At 34.7% G+C, this 16,939-nt stretch overlaps 1 protein-coding gene across 16 annotated transcripts in view; it reads left to right on the forward strand.

The window, feature by feature from the left end:
* The window catches only part of LOC6504024 (small conductance calcium-activated potassium channel protein), a 71,771-nt gene extending 57,780 nt beyond the window's left edge, over positions 1-13,991 (forward strand). For 6 of the 16 annotated variants that reach the window (XM_044717140.1, XM_044717141.1, XM_044717143.1 and 3 more), the window contains 7 exons: positions 3,898-4,033; positions 5,622-5,732; positions 5,892-6,019; positions 8,334-8,403; positions 8,489-8,590; positions 8,681-8,850; positions 9,653-13,991. In XM_044717140.1, coding sequence (XP_044573075.1) covers positions 3,898-4,033; positions 5,622-5,732; positions 5,892-6,019; positions 8,334-8,403; positions 8,489-8,590; positions 8,681-8,850; positions 9,653-9,818 — 883 coding nt within the window. In that variant the 3' untranslated portion in view covers positions 9,819-13,991. The other 10 variants (XM_044717142.1, XM_044717145.1, XM_044717151.1 and 7 more) reach the window with 9 other exon arrangements.
* The last annotated feature ends 2,948 nt before the right edge of the window (positions 13,992-16,939 follow it).

Genomic DNA, 16,939 nt, shown 5'->3' on the forward strand with positions numbered 1-16,939 from the left:
ACCGCCCCCGCCCCGAAAGCCAGGGGAGGAGAAAAGCGAATGAAGAGGGGGGAGGGGAGTGAAATAAAGAAAGAGGAAAGAAAACGGCACCCAACGGAACCTTGGCTGGAAGGCATTCGGTTTTCAACATTCAGCATTTAGTGGCCACCTCTCCAGGGGCTTCAGGTAGAAATCATAAAAGGGGGTTGCATCAGAAGTGGGGCAGTGAGTGGGGGTGGGGGTGGGGTAGGGGGCAACTCTCTGATGGGCCATTTCGAACATTTTGCATGTAGTATAGTGTAGAAGGATATGCCAACCAACACACCCACACCCACCCACCCACACAATAATAAAAATGAAAAGAGAGTGTGCGGCGTGTGCCAGATCAAGAGTTATTATTTCGAGTTTCCAATCAGAAATAGCAGGAAGCAGGATAAAGGATAATGGAGCCGGTTTTCATATCAAACAGGAAACAGTTTTTGAGCCAAGAACATAAAAAAGAAAAAAAATGCAAATAAAAAAACACAAAAGACCAAACTGAAACAGAAACAGAAACCAAAAGCCGAACGTTTTTAACAAAACTATAATTATCAATTATCCAATATTATTCATGTACTTGTATATTTCGAAATATATATATATATTCGTAACCGATCCGCCTCTCCCCTTTTTTATCTGTATCTTTCAATCTATCTCTACCTACCTACATACCTTAATATCTACTAGGACTACTTTTCAAAATTCCTCTTATTCTTTCCATAAATATTATATATATTCTTTTGATTTATTTTTCGCCCGAAAAAAGCAAATATCAAAATGAGATTAGTTTTCTTAAATATTTCGTTTTCCATTCCGTTGAGTTTGTGTTTCGTTTCTGTAATTTATTCTTCTTTCTTAGTTCTTATGTAAATTTTTTTTAATGGAAATTTTCTTACAAAAAAAATTAACGTATGTTTACCAAAAATCGAAAAAAAAAAAAAAACAAACAAAAAATTTTATGAAAAATTTTTAACAAAAAAATGTTCACATAATTTCACATCTGTTTATTTGTTTACTCCACTTCTCACCCTACTTCTGTATCCACAAATTGCAAAAAAAAATCTAAAAAAAAAAAATATATATATACAAAAACCAAAAAAAAACAACAAAAAAAAAATGTATGAAAAATGAAAATTTTTGAAATGAAATATATATATTACAAATGAAATACTGCAACCTGAATATATACGCATACGAATACGCACAAATCTGCATCTGAAAAATACCCTTCGAAATTATATATATATCGATATAAAAACGGCAATCATAATCTAAAACCAAAACGTATCATAAATGAAACAAATATCCAAAACAAAACCTATACAAATTATGATTCAAAAAAAAAAATAAAAATAAAAAGGTTCCACGATGAAGAGCACGCGAATTTGCTTAACTCCATGTGGCTAACGGCCATCACTTTTTTGTGTGTCGGCTACGGCGACATTGTGCCAAACACATACTGTGGACGTGGCATCACCCTCACCTGCGGCATGGTGGTAAGTATTCCCCCAAAAAAAAAAAAATAAACCAAAACAGTACCCCCCTCCAAAAACCAAAAATCTGTCAAAATGCCAAGCAATCAAGTCAATAAATTCACCCAAAAAAAACAATACTCCATTTATGATACTGCCTGAAAAAAAAAAAAATTACAATATATAAAATATTAAAGTACAGTACAGAACAGAACAGTTGCGAAAATTATGTAATTGATAAAGTAATATAACTACTACAACAACAACAACAAGTACAAAAAAAACAACAACCAAAGCATACATCATCATCAACCAACAAAAAAAAAAATATATATATAGAAAATAGAGAACCAGCAACAACAACAAGCAATTATCATCATGCATATATATGTATATATATTATATTAAAAAGAATATATAAATGTCAAAGCCTAGGACCAGAAACAGAAACAGAAACAGAACAGAAGAACAAGGACCTGAAACTAAGTACAAGGAGGTGGAGGAGGAGGAGGAGGTAGAGGAGGTGGCGGGGGCCTAAAAAATGATCCGACTTTCAGGCGCCCAATATGTATCTAGTATCTTATCTGGTAATGGTACCTGCCAATTCCGGCAGTGGCTTGGCGAAAAAAGAAACAGGGGACAAAAAAAAATATAATTATAAATATAAACTATTAAATTCTTAAGCCTTGAACGTTAGAAAAGAAACTGGAAGAACTTTTATACACAAAACCCCCCTTTAATTTTTGTTGCCTACGCCACTGCCAACCGTCTTCCTGACCCCCTGACTCCTGACCTGTTAGTTTTTTGGGTTTTAAGCCCCTCCACCCCTTCAGCCCTCCCCCCCCCTGCTTAGGTTGAGCTATAAATTCAAATTCAAATATCCAAAATCCGTTTTGAAGCAGGCTCACACACACACTCACACACACACGTGCACACAAACACCCGAAACACACAAGCACACACGCAGCGACCGCCCACACAAAAACTGTAGCATACATTTCAGCGCACATTCATGTATTTATTTCAGTTGCCGTTATGTCTGCCCAAGTCGTCGCCAAAAAAAAAAGAAAAAAATGTTTTTTTGGGGAAAAAAGCGAAAAAAGCAAACGTCAAACTGTCGGTGCCCCCACCCCCTCTCATTTTTTTTTTGTTTCTAGCTATTATTATGCTCATTTTTTTTGGTTGTGTCCTGAACAGGCCGCGATTAGTACATACAAACATCACATCCTCACACACACACACACACACACTCTGGCAATCTGTTGTAAATCATCACCCACCCACCCAGCATACTTTTGTGTGTCTATGTGTATGTTTCACACTCACACACATATATATACATGTATATGTGTGTATGTATAAAAAACAATAATATTTCCAGCTTTAAAGAGCAGATAAAAACCAAACAGCAGCAGCAGCAGCAACAATGTAACTTTTTCTTTTTGTCTCTCGGCCCGGAAAGGAAACTAACACACACATACAACTCACACACACACACACATACATATATATACCTTAAAGAGGAAGCAGCAAGAAAAGTTTTTGCTTCCTGGCCAAAAAAAAAAAAAACAAAAAAAAAAGAAAAACAAAATCAAAACAAATCTTTCTTGACAGCTCTCCGGCAAATTCTATTAATGTACATACTTAAATGTCCATGTGTGTGTCAGTGTCCTTAAGTGTGTGGTGTGTGTGTGTGTGCGAGTGTGTCGGTGTGTGAGTGAGCAGTTGCCATTGAACTTAAATTGAATTGTTTTCCTGCACCCTAGCAAATAAAAGCAAAAATAAAAAAAACCAAAAAACCAAAAAAGATATCAACACCCACTGCTCACCGCTCACCCAGTTGCTTTTTTGTTGTGTGTGTTTTTTTTTTATGGAAATATGAACATAAGACCCTGGTGTGTACATATATACATATATATTAACGGTTACGTGGCCCTCCCCCCCAAAAAAAAAAAAACAAAAAATTAATAATAATTAATCAAAAAACATCTTTTTCGACCACTGTATTGTGTGCCTCACTCAAAAGTTTAATCGTCTTTTCAATTTTCGATTTTCTTGTTCAACTCGAATGCCCATTTCTAATACTTTCTTTCTTTCTTTCTTATTTATATTTAACTTGAGTTCTGTTTCGTTTGTTTTCTGTTTAATTACGTTATTGCTTTAATATTCTTACGACTATATTTAGTTTTTAAATGAATTCTTATGATTTATTTTGAACATTAAGCCAACAATACGATATTTTTCTCTATCTCTCTTTCCCTTTCATTTTGAAAATAAACGCGTGTATTGACCCAAACCAAAAAAAAATCTCGTTAAACCGAAAAAAAAACTATATATATTTGAAATCGAAAAAAAAACAAAAAAAATATATATATTATATATATAAATAAATCGCGTGCTGGAACAGATTTCATGATGAAGAACATGCGAATCTTTTGAATGCAATGTGGCTGATAGCGATAACATTTTTGAGTGTTGGTTTCGGTGATATTGTTCCGAATACGTACTGTGGACGTGGTATCGCTGTCAGTACAGGAATAATGGTGAGTTTTTACTACAAACTACAAAAAAAAAAACCAAAAAAAAAATATATAATTAAACAAGAAAACAAAAAATTGCACACATTACCAGAAAAAAACCATAACCAGAAAAATCTAAAAATCAAATTGAAGCAAAAATAAGAAACATCATTGTCGAAACAAGATTTTTTGACAACAAAAAAAAAAAAAAGTCACGTGTATATATTTTACATAAATCGCATACGAATGTTACCCGCCCACCACGCCCACTTTACCACAAACGCCCCTCGCCGCTATCTATATTTAAAAACCAAAAAAAAAATCAAAAAACAACAAGAACCTGTACATACATCTATAATATATATCGAATATCTAGTTGAATCACCAGCTTTCAAAACTTCAAGGATACAAAGGATATCCCTGCATGACTTTTAGGCGAAAAGAAATATAATTCAAGTCAAGGTTAGATGCAGGTTACAGCCAAAAAAAAATATTCATTTCCGCTTCTATAATTATATATAATTCTAATATTTCTAATTCTAATAATATATAATATATATTTTTTTTTACGAAACTTTGCTTCTGTGTGGCTTTCTCTCTCTATCTCTCTGTCTGCCTCCCTCTCTATACATATATCTTGCTCTCTCTTAAGCTCTCTTTCCATATAATATCTTAACTACATATATATAATACCACCGATACCGATATAATTCGATTTTCAACTGTCCTTTTGGCCATATATATATTTATCATGTCGTAGTAGCCAAACCAAACCAATAGATAAAAACTAAAAAAATATCCTAAAACTTAAACTTGATTTATGGTTTCGAACTTGTTACCCAAACATAAATAGCTAATCGTTTCGTACTTATTCGTGTGTATGTAACTCTGCCAGACACTCTGCCAAACTCTAACTGTTGTACTACCAATCAAAAAAATATTTAAAAAGAAACCCAAAAGAAATTAACTATTTTACCAAAACCAAAAAAATACTGTTGCTGCATTCGAAAAACTCTTGTTATCGAAGGACTCATTTCACTTACTAACTCATGCACTCGATCATGCATTCAGTCATGCGTTCACTCGCTCACTCACTCACTTACTTACTTACCAATCATATTCGTTCCATTCCATTCCAAAATCTCAACTAAATAACAATGTGAATAAAATTTACAAAAACAAAATGGAAAACTGCAAATTCGATGAAGTGAAAACATAACATACATGTTGTAAACATCAGAAAAGTGTTTTTTACAAGTATACTTATCTATTTGAGAGCAACAACAAGTTCTGGACTATAAACAAAACCAAAAAAAACTCCATTTGAATGCATAAACCCAAAAAAAAAAAATATATTGAAAATAAAAAATTACTAACTGACATTTGAGAAGTGCAAGGACATTCAAAAATCAAGTTTATTTTAAAGACTAGATAGCTTTTCTAGTTCTAGTTTTGAAGAATAATAGTCTGAAATAATATTGAAATAAATATGTTTGAGTGTCCTTTGGCAATTTTCAATTTATTAAACTCACCTATAGACCTTAGAGAATTTTTGGAGAATTCTCCTGGGGGCGGAAGCGATATCTCACGATTCTCAAAATCGTCGTTGCAGGGCGCTGGATGCACGGCTCTGCTGGTGGCCGTGGTGTCCCGGAAACTGGAGCTGACCCGTGCCGAGAAGCATGTGCACAACTTCATGATGGACACGCAGTTGACCAAAAGGGTATTATACAAAAACCGGTTTTGCAACCAAAACAAACTACAGATACGAACAACAACGAACTACCACTGGACTGACTGAAATGATATCGAAACAAATAACAATACTCACATATCTAATTGACTTTGTATACCATTTCTTTCTCGAACCCAAAATTTTTAGCTGAAAAATGCTGCGGCGAATGTCCTTCGTGAAACTTGGCTCATTTACAAACATACAAGACTAGTAAAACGGGTTAATCCCGGCCGTGTAAGAACCCACCAAAGAAAGTTCCTTCTAGCTATATATGCGTGAGTATTTTTAGAGATCTCTATCATCAACCAACCAGCCAAAAAAAAAAACAAACCAACCAACCAAAAGTATAACAATTAAAGTCAATAATCGAAGCGTGCTAAACCAATAAAGTGCCAGAGTACCAATCGAAATTAAATCGAAATCAATATCGAATGTAGTAGTTTCAGACACTCCGAAAATGGATTATACGAGGTTTACCCTTACGAGTCTGATCTCAAAAGCTAAACCCAATAATCCACCTTTTTTCGAGTGTACTCAATCATTAGTCTGACTTTGTAAACTCGTCTCTGTTTTGTTTGTGTTCTGTCTCTTTTCGTAAAACTCTAAAAATCAATACTCATCTGTCCACATATATATATATCTTTTATATATAACTCCTGTGCATTTGTATGTTTATTGGATCACAAGATCAACAACAAAGTAACAAAAACTCCGTCCTGTTCCCGTCCCAGTTTCTAGTCCCGTCCCGAGCATCTATTCTAGAATCTCATTATCGTAATTCGTAGGCAAAGCTTTGGATTGTATCCAGAAATTGTATATAATCGTGATACTATATACTAAACAAAGATCAAGTACTCGTACTAAACTAAAACTAAAACCAAAACCTCTAACCGAGAACTGAAAACTGAAAGCTAAAAAAAAAAACTGCAACCAGAATGATTGAACTCGTTTTACTAGCCTGTAAATAGGTTGTAAAGCCCTGTTTTTACGTTATGCAAAAAACCAAAAAAAAAAAATATATTTATGTAATTGAGATTAGCCTCATAACCTAGCATGCTGCGTTAAATATTCTAGAATCTCGTATCTAAAACTATTGCAATATCATCAAGCTTGTGCCCAATGTAGCGTTGCGTACACTGATCCAGAAGTACACCCGATTCTGTGACCTGTCCTCTTCCATCCTGTGCTCCTGTGATCCTGTGGTCCTGTGATCCTGTGATCGTAGTCTCATCTTCATCATCTTCTTGAGGGTTAGTGTGGGGAATGGCTGGGGGTACTTGGCCCAAAGATATGGTTGTACTTTCACGATACGATTTTCTGCAATTTTTAACGCCAAAAAGAAATTCTAAATATTGAAATTTTTATTATTCTACGGCACTAACAATTCTAACACAAAATAATAAATAACCAAATTAACTTTTCAGTGAATTTTTGCAGCAATGCGTTTTGAAATTTTCCTAAAAATTTAACTAAACACTTTGCTTTTCAAATAATAATAATACTTAATAGTCTATGCTTGCTTTTAGAAATAAAATAGAATTTTAAAAGCTTATTAGTTGACAAGAAGACTTGCACTTTGCATTCAAAACCTTTTCTTCTCTGGAAAAATAATTCCAAAACGCAATGCATTAAGTGGTCTGTTTTATGAATAAAAAATAAATAAATAAAAAAAAAAGTTAATAAAATTTCCAAAAGAAAAAAGAGAAACAAAATTGTGTGCAAGTGTCCTAAGCTTAGTGTTTATGTGTTAGCCGATTAACGATTATCGATTATCGTTTATCGATTAGTGTCTTAAGGGGGCAGGATGGTTTCAGGGGCTGAAAAAAAGCACATTTTTGCGATTTTTTTTCTCATTTCTGAGTGAACGAAATGATCCAAATTTTTTACACGATAAATGGCTATATTTGTAGAGTATTTAAGAATATTTTTTATTAAGAAATAATTAGTATTTATTCCGTGACGGCAGTCGGCCGGAGTCGCTTCAAAAAATTGGTCTCTTGCGGTGCGTAAAGTCTGGCCTTACAGTGTTATCTAAAATCAAAAAATTGAATTGATTTACTTAAAATATTTGTTTCTTGTGCGGATGAACGAAACCATTTTGAAAAATATGCAATTTTGGATTTTTGGCGCGGTTTCAAAGTCAAAAGTGCCATTTTTACATAAAAATCCGCCCATTTTTGCCCCTAAAAAAAGTAAAAAAAATTAAAAAAAAAAAAAAAGCGTTCGTTCATCCGCAAGTATTTATTGTATTAAAGATGTGTACAAAATTTTATTTAGATCCGAGCATTACTTTTTGAGTTACGTTACGCACCGACTTGAAAAAGTTGTTTTGAGCAAAACGCGTCTAAAGTTTTAAAAGCAATGGAAAGTATATGGACAGAAAAAAACTAGAAAATCGGTATCTAAGCAAGTTTTAGTCCGATCGACATGAAACTTTCACAGGATATTCTTAAGATAATGTTCTATTATATAAAAAATTTCTGAAAAAAAAATTTTTTTTAAGTCTCAAACCATCCTGCCCCCTTAAAAACTGCCCTGAAATAATGATCTCTATTGATATCGATGACTCTTTCCAAATGCCAAATGCAGGTTGCGAAAAGTTAAAATGGATCAGCGCAAACTAATGGATAATGCAAACACAATAACTGACATGGCCAAGGTAGCTAGAAAATAATAGATGAATAATATCCACAGAGGGACCATTGAGCCGGGTGACTAAATATGATTTATTTGTGCATTCACAGACACAGAACACGGTCTACGAGATAATATCGGACATGTCTAGCCGGCAGGATGCCATCGAGGAGCGCCTAACCAATCTGGAGGACAAAATGCAGAGCATACAGGTACGACAAAGGACCACCACACAATGTCCACAACACAAACAAACAGACAAACAATAATAAACCCAAATGCCTCATCCTTTCGTCCTTCAGGAGCACATGGAGAGCCTGCCAGAGCTATTGTCCCGCTGCCTGACCCAGCACCAGGAGCGAATCGAGCAGAGGCGCAACTTTCTGCATCCGGACACAGCTGCAGCCCCCATCCAACAGCCAACCCCTCCCTCGATGTTCAATGCGGCGCCCATGCTATTCCCCCACTCCAGGTGAGTCCTTTCTTCCGCTTCCTCCACCACACCATCTCTCTCTCTGTCTTTCTGTCTTTTGGTCTGTCTCTCGATCTCTCCATTAACCTCATCCCCATGCCTGTCATTTCGATTTGTTATCGTTTTTGTGCCATCCCTATATCCTCTCAATATCTGTCATCTGTCATCTGTCAAATGTCAGTCTGTCAGTGCCATCAGTCCATTTGTCGTAGTTCTTTTGTAAATATATTTACTCTGTAGTTCGTCCTTTGCACATTCAAAACTCAAACTCAAAACCTCCAAATTGAAAAATTGTCAAAAAAAAAAAAATAAATAAGAAATATGGGAAACCCACTCCGTCTTCTATGCAAGATTCATATGATTTACAAGAATTGGCTCATCAAAGATTTGTTTTTTGATCTTTTTTTGTGAGAAAATAAGAAAACAAACCTTTAGAAATTCTAATATTTTGAGAACTACTAGTACCTGTAGGCTTATTTCAAATCTAGTTGTTTTTATATTTAATCTTTAAATCAAAACTATATCAGGGCTTTCAATTTAATCTCTATTCCAACTCTTTTTTCACGGCTTTCTATCATTCGATATCGATAAACATTTCAAATCAAAAACTAAACATCAATTTTCATAATCAAACTTAATCGAAACTAAATCAGAAAACCAGAAAAAGAACAATTGATTTAATTTATTATTTTGTTTTTGAAATTTGACGATCTTTTGTTGTTCTTTGGTTTTAAATTGTTATCATTTTTTGAAAGCTTTGAAACTTTTGATAATGAGAATTAACATACTGCTTTTTGCATAGAAGTGTTCCCTCATCCAATAACGCCGCCGCTACTTACCATTGGCCAACAAGCCCTATTTTGCCACCTATATCTAGTAGAACACCACATTTAGTGCCTGATACTCACATGCCATCAAATGGATCTGCAGTTAATAGCTACGCATCTTCCAACAAATACGGCAGCTGAATATCAGAAAGAGAGCGCTCCACTTCCGTGATTAACATCGAGATGCTAACAATAAGGTCGGATCTGGATCCCACAATCCGGGATTCAGGAGCCGGCCGTTTCTGGCCAATATCCTCCACATTCACATCCAAACTCACATCAACAACAGCAACAGCAACAGCAACAGCAGCAACTACTTCGTCGTCTACGTCAACGCTGAGAAGGCTCGATAGGTTCGCAGTGGCCGAGACAGCGCTGCTATCGTTATCGTCATCGGTGGGGGCGCAGCAAGGGCCGGGCTATCGGGACACGATATCGATAATACCCGAAGATGCCGAGTCGCTGGCAAACACAAACACAAATACGAACAGTAACAGTTCGCCGGATCAGATGCCCGGCTCGATATCAACGCCGGCCATTGCTGCGACCGGAAGCGGAAGCGGAAGTGTTATCGTTAAATCGATAACCATGCCGATGCCAATGCCGATCGAGCCGATGACCATCGACGATCGGAGTGCCGCCGAGACCGAAACCGAGAAGGCCAAGGCGACAGTCGCCTCGAATAAGTTTACTAGGAAAAGAGAACGTGTATGCAATAATAGTAGTAATAGTAATAGTAATAGTAATAGTAATAGTAATAGTAATAGTCAGAATAGTAATAATAGCGTTAATAGTAATATTAGTAATTCTACAAGTCGAATTTCGAACTCGGCCTTTTGTAAATAAGCCTCTTCGAAATGAGAAAAAAAGTCAAATGTTAGCATATACACGAAAGGAGTCACAGCACCATCGTACGACTGTACTGTATGTGTGTGTGTGGACATATATATATATATATAATCCAAAAAAAAAACAAAACCAAAAAACAAAAACACAAAAAAGAATATATATATACAAGTGTGTAATTTTTTTTTTCCAAAATTTTAGGCTAAAAATGAGAAAACCAAAAACATACTTGTAATTCTCACCTGTGCTTGCATACTAAAAACAGAAACATATTACATAATATAGCATAGTGTGTGTGGGTCTGAGTGTTTCTGTGTGTATGAGAGAGTCACTGTCTGTGTGTGTGTGTACAGTGTGAGCATGTGTTAGTTCATTAAATTGCAATTAAAATTAAAACAGAATCGAATTAGAATCGAATTGAAAAAGAGAATCGCAGAAAACAAAAGAGAAAAGCTCACAAGCCCCAGAAGTTCATTTTAGCAATATCCGAAAAATACCAAAAAAAAACAAATAACTAGCACTTCCGTTTCCGGTTGCGGTATATTTATGTAAATACATCCCAAAACATACCAAACATCTGAAGAACAAAAAACAAACGCATTTGTCTGTCTGTCTTGGAGAGATTCTAGGAAATTCTGGAAAAACTTTTGTAAATACGTATCTGTGTGTCTGTGTGTGGTTGTGTGGGTGTCTGAACTGTTTATGTGTGAAGAACATACACCGCGAGAAAAGAAGAACGCGGGAGATCCTTTAGATTTGAAAAGAAAGTGGAACTCCTCACCTTTTTTGTCAAATCTTAACGTATTTCTGGCGTTTCTTTTTTTCAACATGAAAAAAAAAAACATTTCAAAAACAGTCAAGTCTCAAAAACACAACTCTTCAAATAAAAACTCATTGAACAAACAGCGAAATCAGTTAGAAAATATTGAAAAGTATTGAAAAATTTTAAAAGGGAATGAAAACCAAGAAGAAATAATGATTCTAACTTTAAACAACTACTCTGGCTTTAACTAAACTCTAAAAACCAAAAAAAAAATAACGAAACAAGTTTGTTGTTGTCTTTTTTTTCTACATATATATATATATATATATACTACGAAAACAAATATACATATATAGTATAGTATATAGTATAGAGTACTTAGTCTAGTATATATACATATATATTTTCGTTGTTGTTGTTTTTGCTTTTCTTTTTCTACCGAAAAAAAAACAACTATTAAGAACTCAATTAAGAACCTGACTAGCTTTCAATGGGAGTTAAAACTACGTGATGATAGAGAAATGGTAGTAGTAATAGAAAAAAAAGGAGAAACACAACAAATATTAAGGGAACTAAGCTAGTAAAATCTACATCTAACGAGAACAATTTTAATTGAAGATTTTGTAAAATATAAATGGTAATTCACATTATTATACACAAGAAAGGAAAGAAAACCTACTCTACAGTATGCCACAGACCGACAGAAGTCGAGCAGAAAATAGTGTAGGCATTATAATAGCAGAACAGAACAGTGGCCGAGCTACGTAAAGATTTTCTAAAGATTCTAAAAGGAACATTATATATAACATTACTAGAAAGTATTAACTTGGAGCATCGAAGCTAGCTAAAAGATAAAAGTAAAAGAAAAACCTCTAACGCATTGTTAGATTAGATGAATTCCCCGAATAGTGCCCCCAATCCCACCCCAAAATCCTCTCCATCAGATGAATAATAAGAATAAAAAAAACCAGAACCAGAACCAGAACCAGGGCCAGAAAGGATCAAAATATGTGTAATCTATATATACTATATATACACTATATAGCCAAGCCAAGCCAAGCCCCTTGCACTTTCCCAGATTCAAGTTCAGATTTAAATCGTAGATTTCCCAACTGTCTGATAGAGAATAAAAGTAAATGAGTTAAAGGAGAAAACCAACAAACTAAAAACAAAAATGTGTGTATACCTATTTATAATATTGAATATTTAAATTGAAAATGAACGTTCAAGACTGCTGTCAAAATAGCTTTATCACAATAAAGACGACACGATACAGAAACAGATACAGATACAGATACAGAAACAGACACAGACAAGGACAATGACTACACTGAAAGGACACACTGAAAACAGATCAGAAAACTATATAGAACACACAGAGATACAGAGATACACTGATACTAGAAACGAGGTATGAAATGCGCCCAGCTTTAACGTTATGTATTGATGCATATTTGGGTTTCAACTCTATAAATCGAATAATAATCTATAACTTAACGATAGACGAATAAAAGCAAAGAATTGGTACAACATCAAATTCCCGTTTGAACTGGTTTCCTAAGACCCACAAAAAAAACAAAAATATGAAAACCAAAATCTTAACACAAACTTTGATATGAGGGACCGAATTTCCAAAAGACAGGTCTTTATTATACAAACAAAAACAAATTTAACAACAAGCAACAATGAAAATAAACAAAATTCCTAAAGAGAAAACTGAATTTATAATACGGAAGATTTTTTAGCCGCCTTTGAGCTGGGATATAAATTTTTGTAAAAACAACAAACGATTTTTGGTTTTTATTTTCGCACAATTGTTTCCTGTCCAAAACAATGTCTTTGTTTTCCTAGAGATTCCCATTTTTTTCCATACAATATCATTTATTTTATATTCTTTTCTTCAGTGAATCGTAGAGCTCAAGGGGTACTTCGAGAACATCAAGCTTCAATTCGAAAAAAGCAAAAGATCTTCTAGCCAAACCAGGTCCAAGAATACAAAGAAAACAAAACAATGCCAAGGCTTAAAGTTAAAAATACAAAAATAAACTGGAAATTAAAGGCCGAACCAAAAACTAGAAACCAGAAAAGCAGCCATCAAAAAGTGAAATAGATTTTGTGGATTTTACACAAAAACTTAAAAGATAGACACCCACTCCCCACTTGTCCAACTAGAGAGGTATGCAAGAAAATATATAAGGTTATATATACAATATCTAGATATATACACACACACACTCAAATATATATATACTTACATATATATATATATAGATACATGTACAGACGGTCTAAAAGTATATACCAAACCCAGAGAAAACCCAACACTAATAACATCATATTTGACTTTATATGTATTATAGTAATGTATTCAGTAGCTAAATCGAAAGCCGAAGCAAAGACCAATTTATTAACAACAAAACTAAAGAGAAAACCTTAAAAAATAACAAAAAACAACAAAAAAATGAAACCAATTATTATGTTAAACTAAACAATAAAGGATAATACGTTTAAAAAAAAAAAGAAGAAGGAAAAGGACTAGGAAAAGTAGAAAAGCTGGCGAGGAGGAGGAGAAACAATTTTTTATTAATAAATAAAGAGAACTAAACAAGAATGCAATGCATAAATTTAAACAAACAGATAATGTCAACTAAATACTAAAGAAAACTTTAACTAAACCTACACTAAAAGTCAACTAAATTTAAAAACGGAAAAAAGATTTGATTTCTTAAAGAAATAAAGCGTAAAGAAACAAAAGTTAAAACAAATTCAATGGCTAATGAAATAGTTTATTTTGAATTTACTATATTGTATATTTAAATTTAAAAAGGGGAACCCCAAACCAAACCAAAAAACCAAAAACCAAAAAATTATATTGTTATATCTTATCGAGGAACCGTGTTTTGCAAAAGCTTTAATATTTAGGGTGCCTACATTTGCTAAATTAGTATTTTACGATTTAAAAAAAAACCCCAAAAACTAAAATTTAACAAAAACAACATACGCAAAATAGAAAACTAAAAGCTTCAGAAACCAACTCAAAAAACGTCAAAAATACCATTGAACTCGAAAACTTGAAACATGATTCGAAAACGAAAAAAAAAAGCATCAAAACCCCCAACAAAACCGCAAAAAAATCTGAAAAATATTAAAAAAACTAAACAGCTAAAGCAAATATTAAATTTGTATTTGAGATATGAATTTTAAGAATGTTTATTAGATTTACGATTTGTTATTTTGTATACATATATATATTATATGTATTATGTATGTAGTAAAAAAACTGATCTGATCTGATGATGATTGTAATTGTTTTTTTTTTTTGCTCATTAAGCATTTACCTCATAAGAATTCCCACTATTTATAGCAAATTTACCATATTACATAAAAATCAATTACTGTACTGTTATAATGTACAACCCCCCTCCCCAAGGACAAGCAGATATTGGGGAAAAAAGGATAAAAGCAAAACTAAAAGCAAACGAACCATAACAGAACAAAATAAGGACAACACATATAATTGTAAATTATTAAATAATGACGAAAAGAACAAGAAAACCAAAACCAATGATAATTGAAATTTTAACAATAATAAAGGGCTTTGTATGAAAGAAAAACCAAAAGATAAAACTGAATAAAAATAAAATAAAAGTCAAAAATATATAAAACGAATGTCTGTGTTTCTATTGAGGGGGTTTTGAATCAAAAGAAGAGTTTTTAAGCGAAACTGCAGGCTCGCATCCAATCCAGAAGTAGCCCCTCATGGTATGCAACAATTTTTGGGTTTTCGAAATTTTGGTTGCGCATATTTCGGCCATTTGGCAACCGATTGCGGAACGGGATACCATTTCTGAATCACGACTTCCTTATTCTTGTATCCCCATCCCAAGATTTTGAAAATCCGGCAAAAAAATTTCGACCCGATTTTCGCGATTTTGACAAGGGGTACCATCATGATTTTTTGCAAAAATCGGCGAAAATTTTATTGTCCGATTTTTAAAAACTTTTGATGCAGATCGAAGGATAATGATGTCCTGGTTTCAAAACGACATCCCTTTCCAAAATCCGTAAAGAAATGGCCGAGATATGCGCTTCGAAAGTTCAGCCTTGGCGGCCGCAAATTTCTTAAAAATCGTATGGGAAAAAATCTGAAGCACCAGGCCAACAGAAACCAGCAGAAGGTGGACGAAATCAAGCAGTTCAAGCAGTGCAGTGACGTCAGAGCAATTATTTTTTCTGGTCATAAGGGGGGAGCGGGACAAACAGATCTGAATATGGCGGTATTTTGCCTCCCTTTCCCTCTAATGGTACATATTCTTCAACTTACTCTTGCTGAAAATTAAAAGAACGGTACCAAAATCCATGATGGCCGACTGTTCCCCAATCCCTGCCTCCCAATTTCCAGTCCAGAACGGTAATATTCACTTAATGATGGCAAAGTCAAAACGACTCACGTTGTTTTTTTGCGCGTGTCACGATTTGGGGCTCGCGTGAGTAAAAATGCATTGGATCGCATGGGGAATGGCGCATCGTGCCGGGATGGCGTGCCAAATGTCGTGCTAAATCACTTCTGCTCCCCCATCACTACAATAGCTTAATATATCTACCTGTCCCTCTCGATCGCAACATCCCTTTCCCCCCAATGGAGTTGGATGCAGTGATCCCCATCCCATAAGGTGCAAAGGGGGAATAGAGTGCCACCATAGCGATCTTCCTCCCTTTCCCACACATGGCAAACGTAGAAAAAATTGCATAGAACTGCTTGTTTTCGGCCACCTTCTGCAGGTTTCTGTTCGCCTGGTACTTCAAATCTGGCCACGGGTAAAATTGGCTGAAATCGAGCACAAATTTGATGGGGAGGGCATTTGAAAAATGAATTAAAAAAGGGTAATCGGTTAGGTTTTAATAATTAAAGTATATGTTTTTGTTAAATATAAATATCAAATTATTTATTTATATTTTTTTTAATTTTTAAATCGATTTCTAAATACCATAAATGTGAGCTTGAAAAGTGGCGATATTGCGCCGCCCAAAATGCTGCGCCAATTGCTTGAAAATCGTATGGCAGAAAATCTGAAGTACCAGGCGAACAGAAACCAGCAGAAGGTGGATTCCCACCACCCCCTCACCCTAGCTTCGACAGAAAAATTGTGCAATTGTCCCTTAACTGGCCCCATGGGCTTCGCATTCCCATGCAACTTGCTCAGGCGAGACTTGATTGTTAGGACATCAAACAATCACCTAACATTCTCCTTATTATTATTTTCGCATTTTTAATCCGATCTTCTCAATTGAATAAGTGTTTTGGGCGTTCCAATTGACAGTTTTGCATTTAACTTAAAATAAATATAGAAAATATTATGCTAAAGACAAGTGAAGGGTTAACGTGAGTATTCTGGCTTTAAATTGAAAACAACGGTACTCCGATCCATGATGGCCGACATTGCTCCAATCCCTGCGTTCTAATTTCCAGTCCAGAACGGTAATCTACACCTAATGATGGCAAAGTCAAAATGGCACACTTGGTTTTCCAGCGCGTGTCACGTTTTGGGGCTCGCGTGAGTGAAAATACATTGGATCGTATGGGGAATGGCGCATCGTGCCAAGATGGCGTGCCAAATGTCGTGCCAAATTACGTCCGCTGCCCCATCACTGT

The sequence above is a fragment of the Drosophila ananassae genome, chromosome XL, assembly GCF_017639315.1.
Source record: "Drosophila ananassae strain 14024-0371.13 chromosome XL, ASM1763931v2, whole genome shotgun sequence".
Lineage (NCBI taxonomy): Eukaryota > Metazoa > Arthropoda > Insecta > Diptera > Drosophilidae > Drosophila > Drosophila ananassae.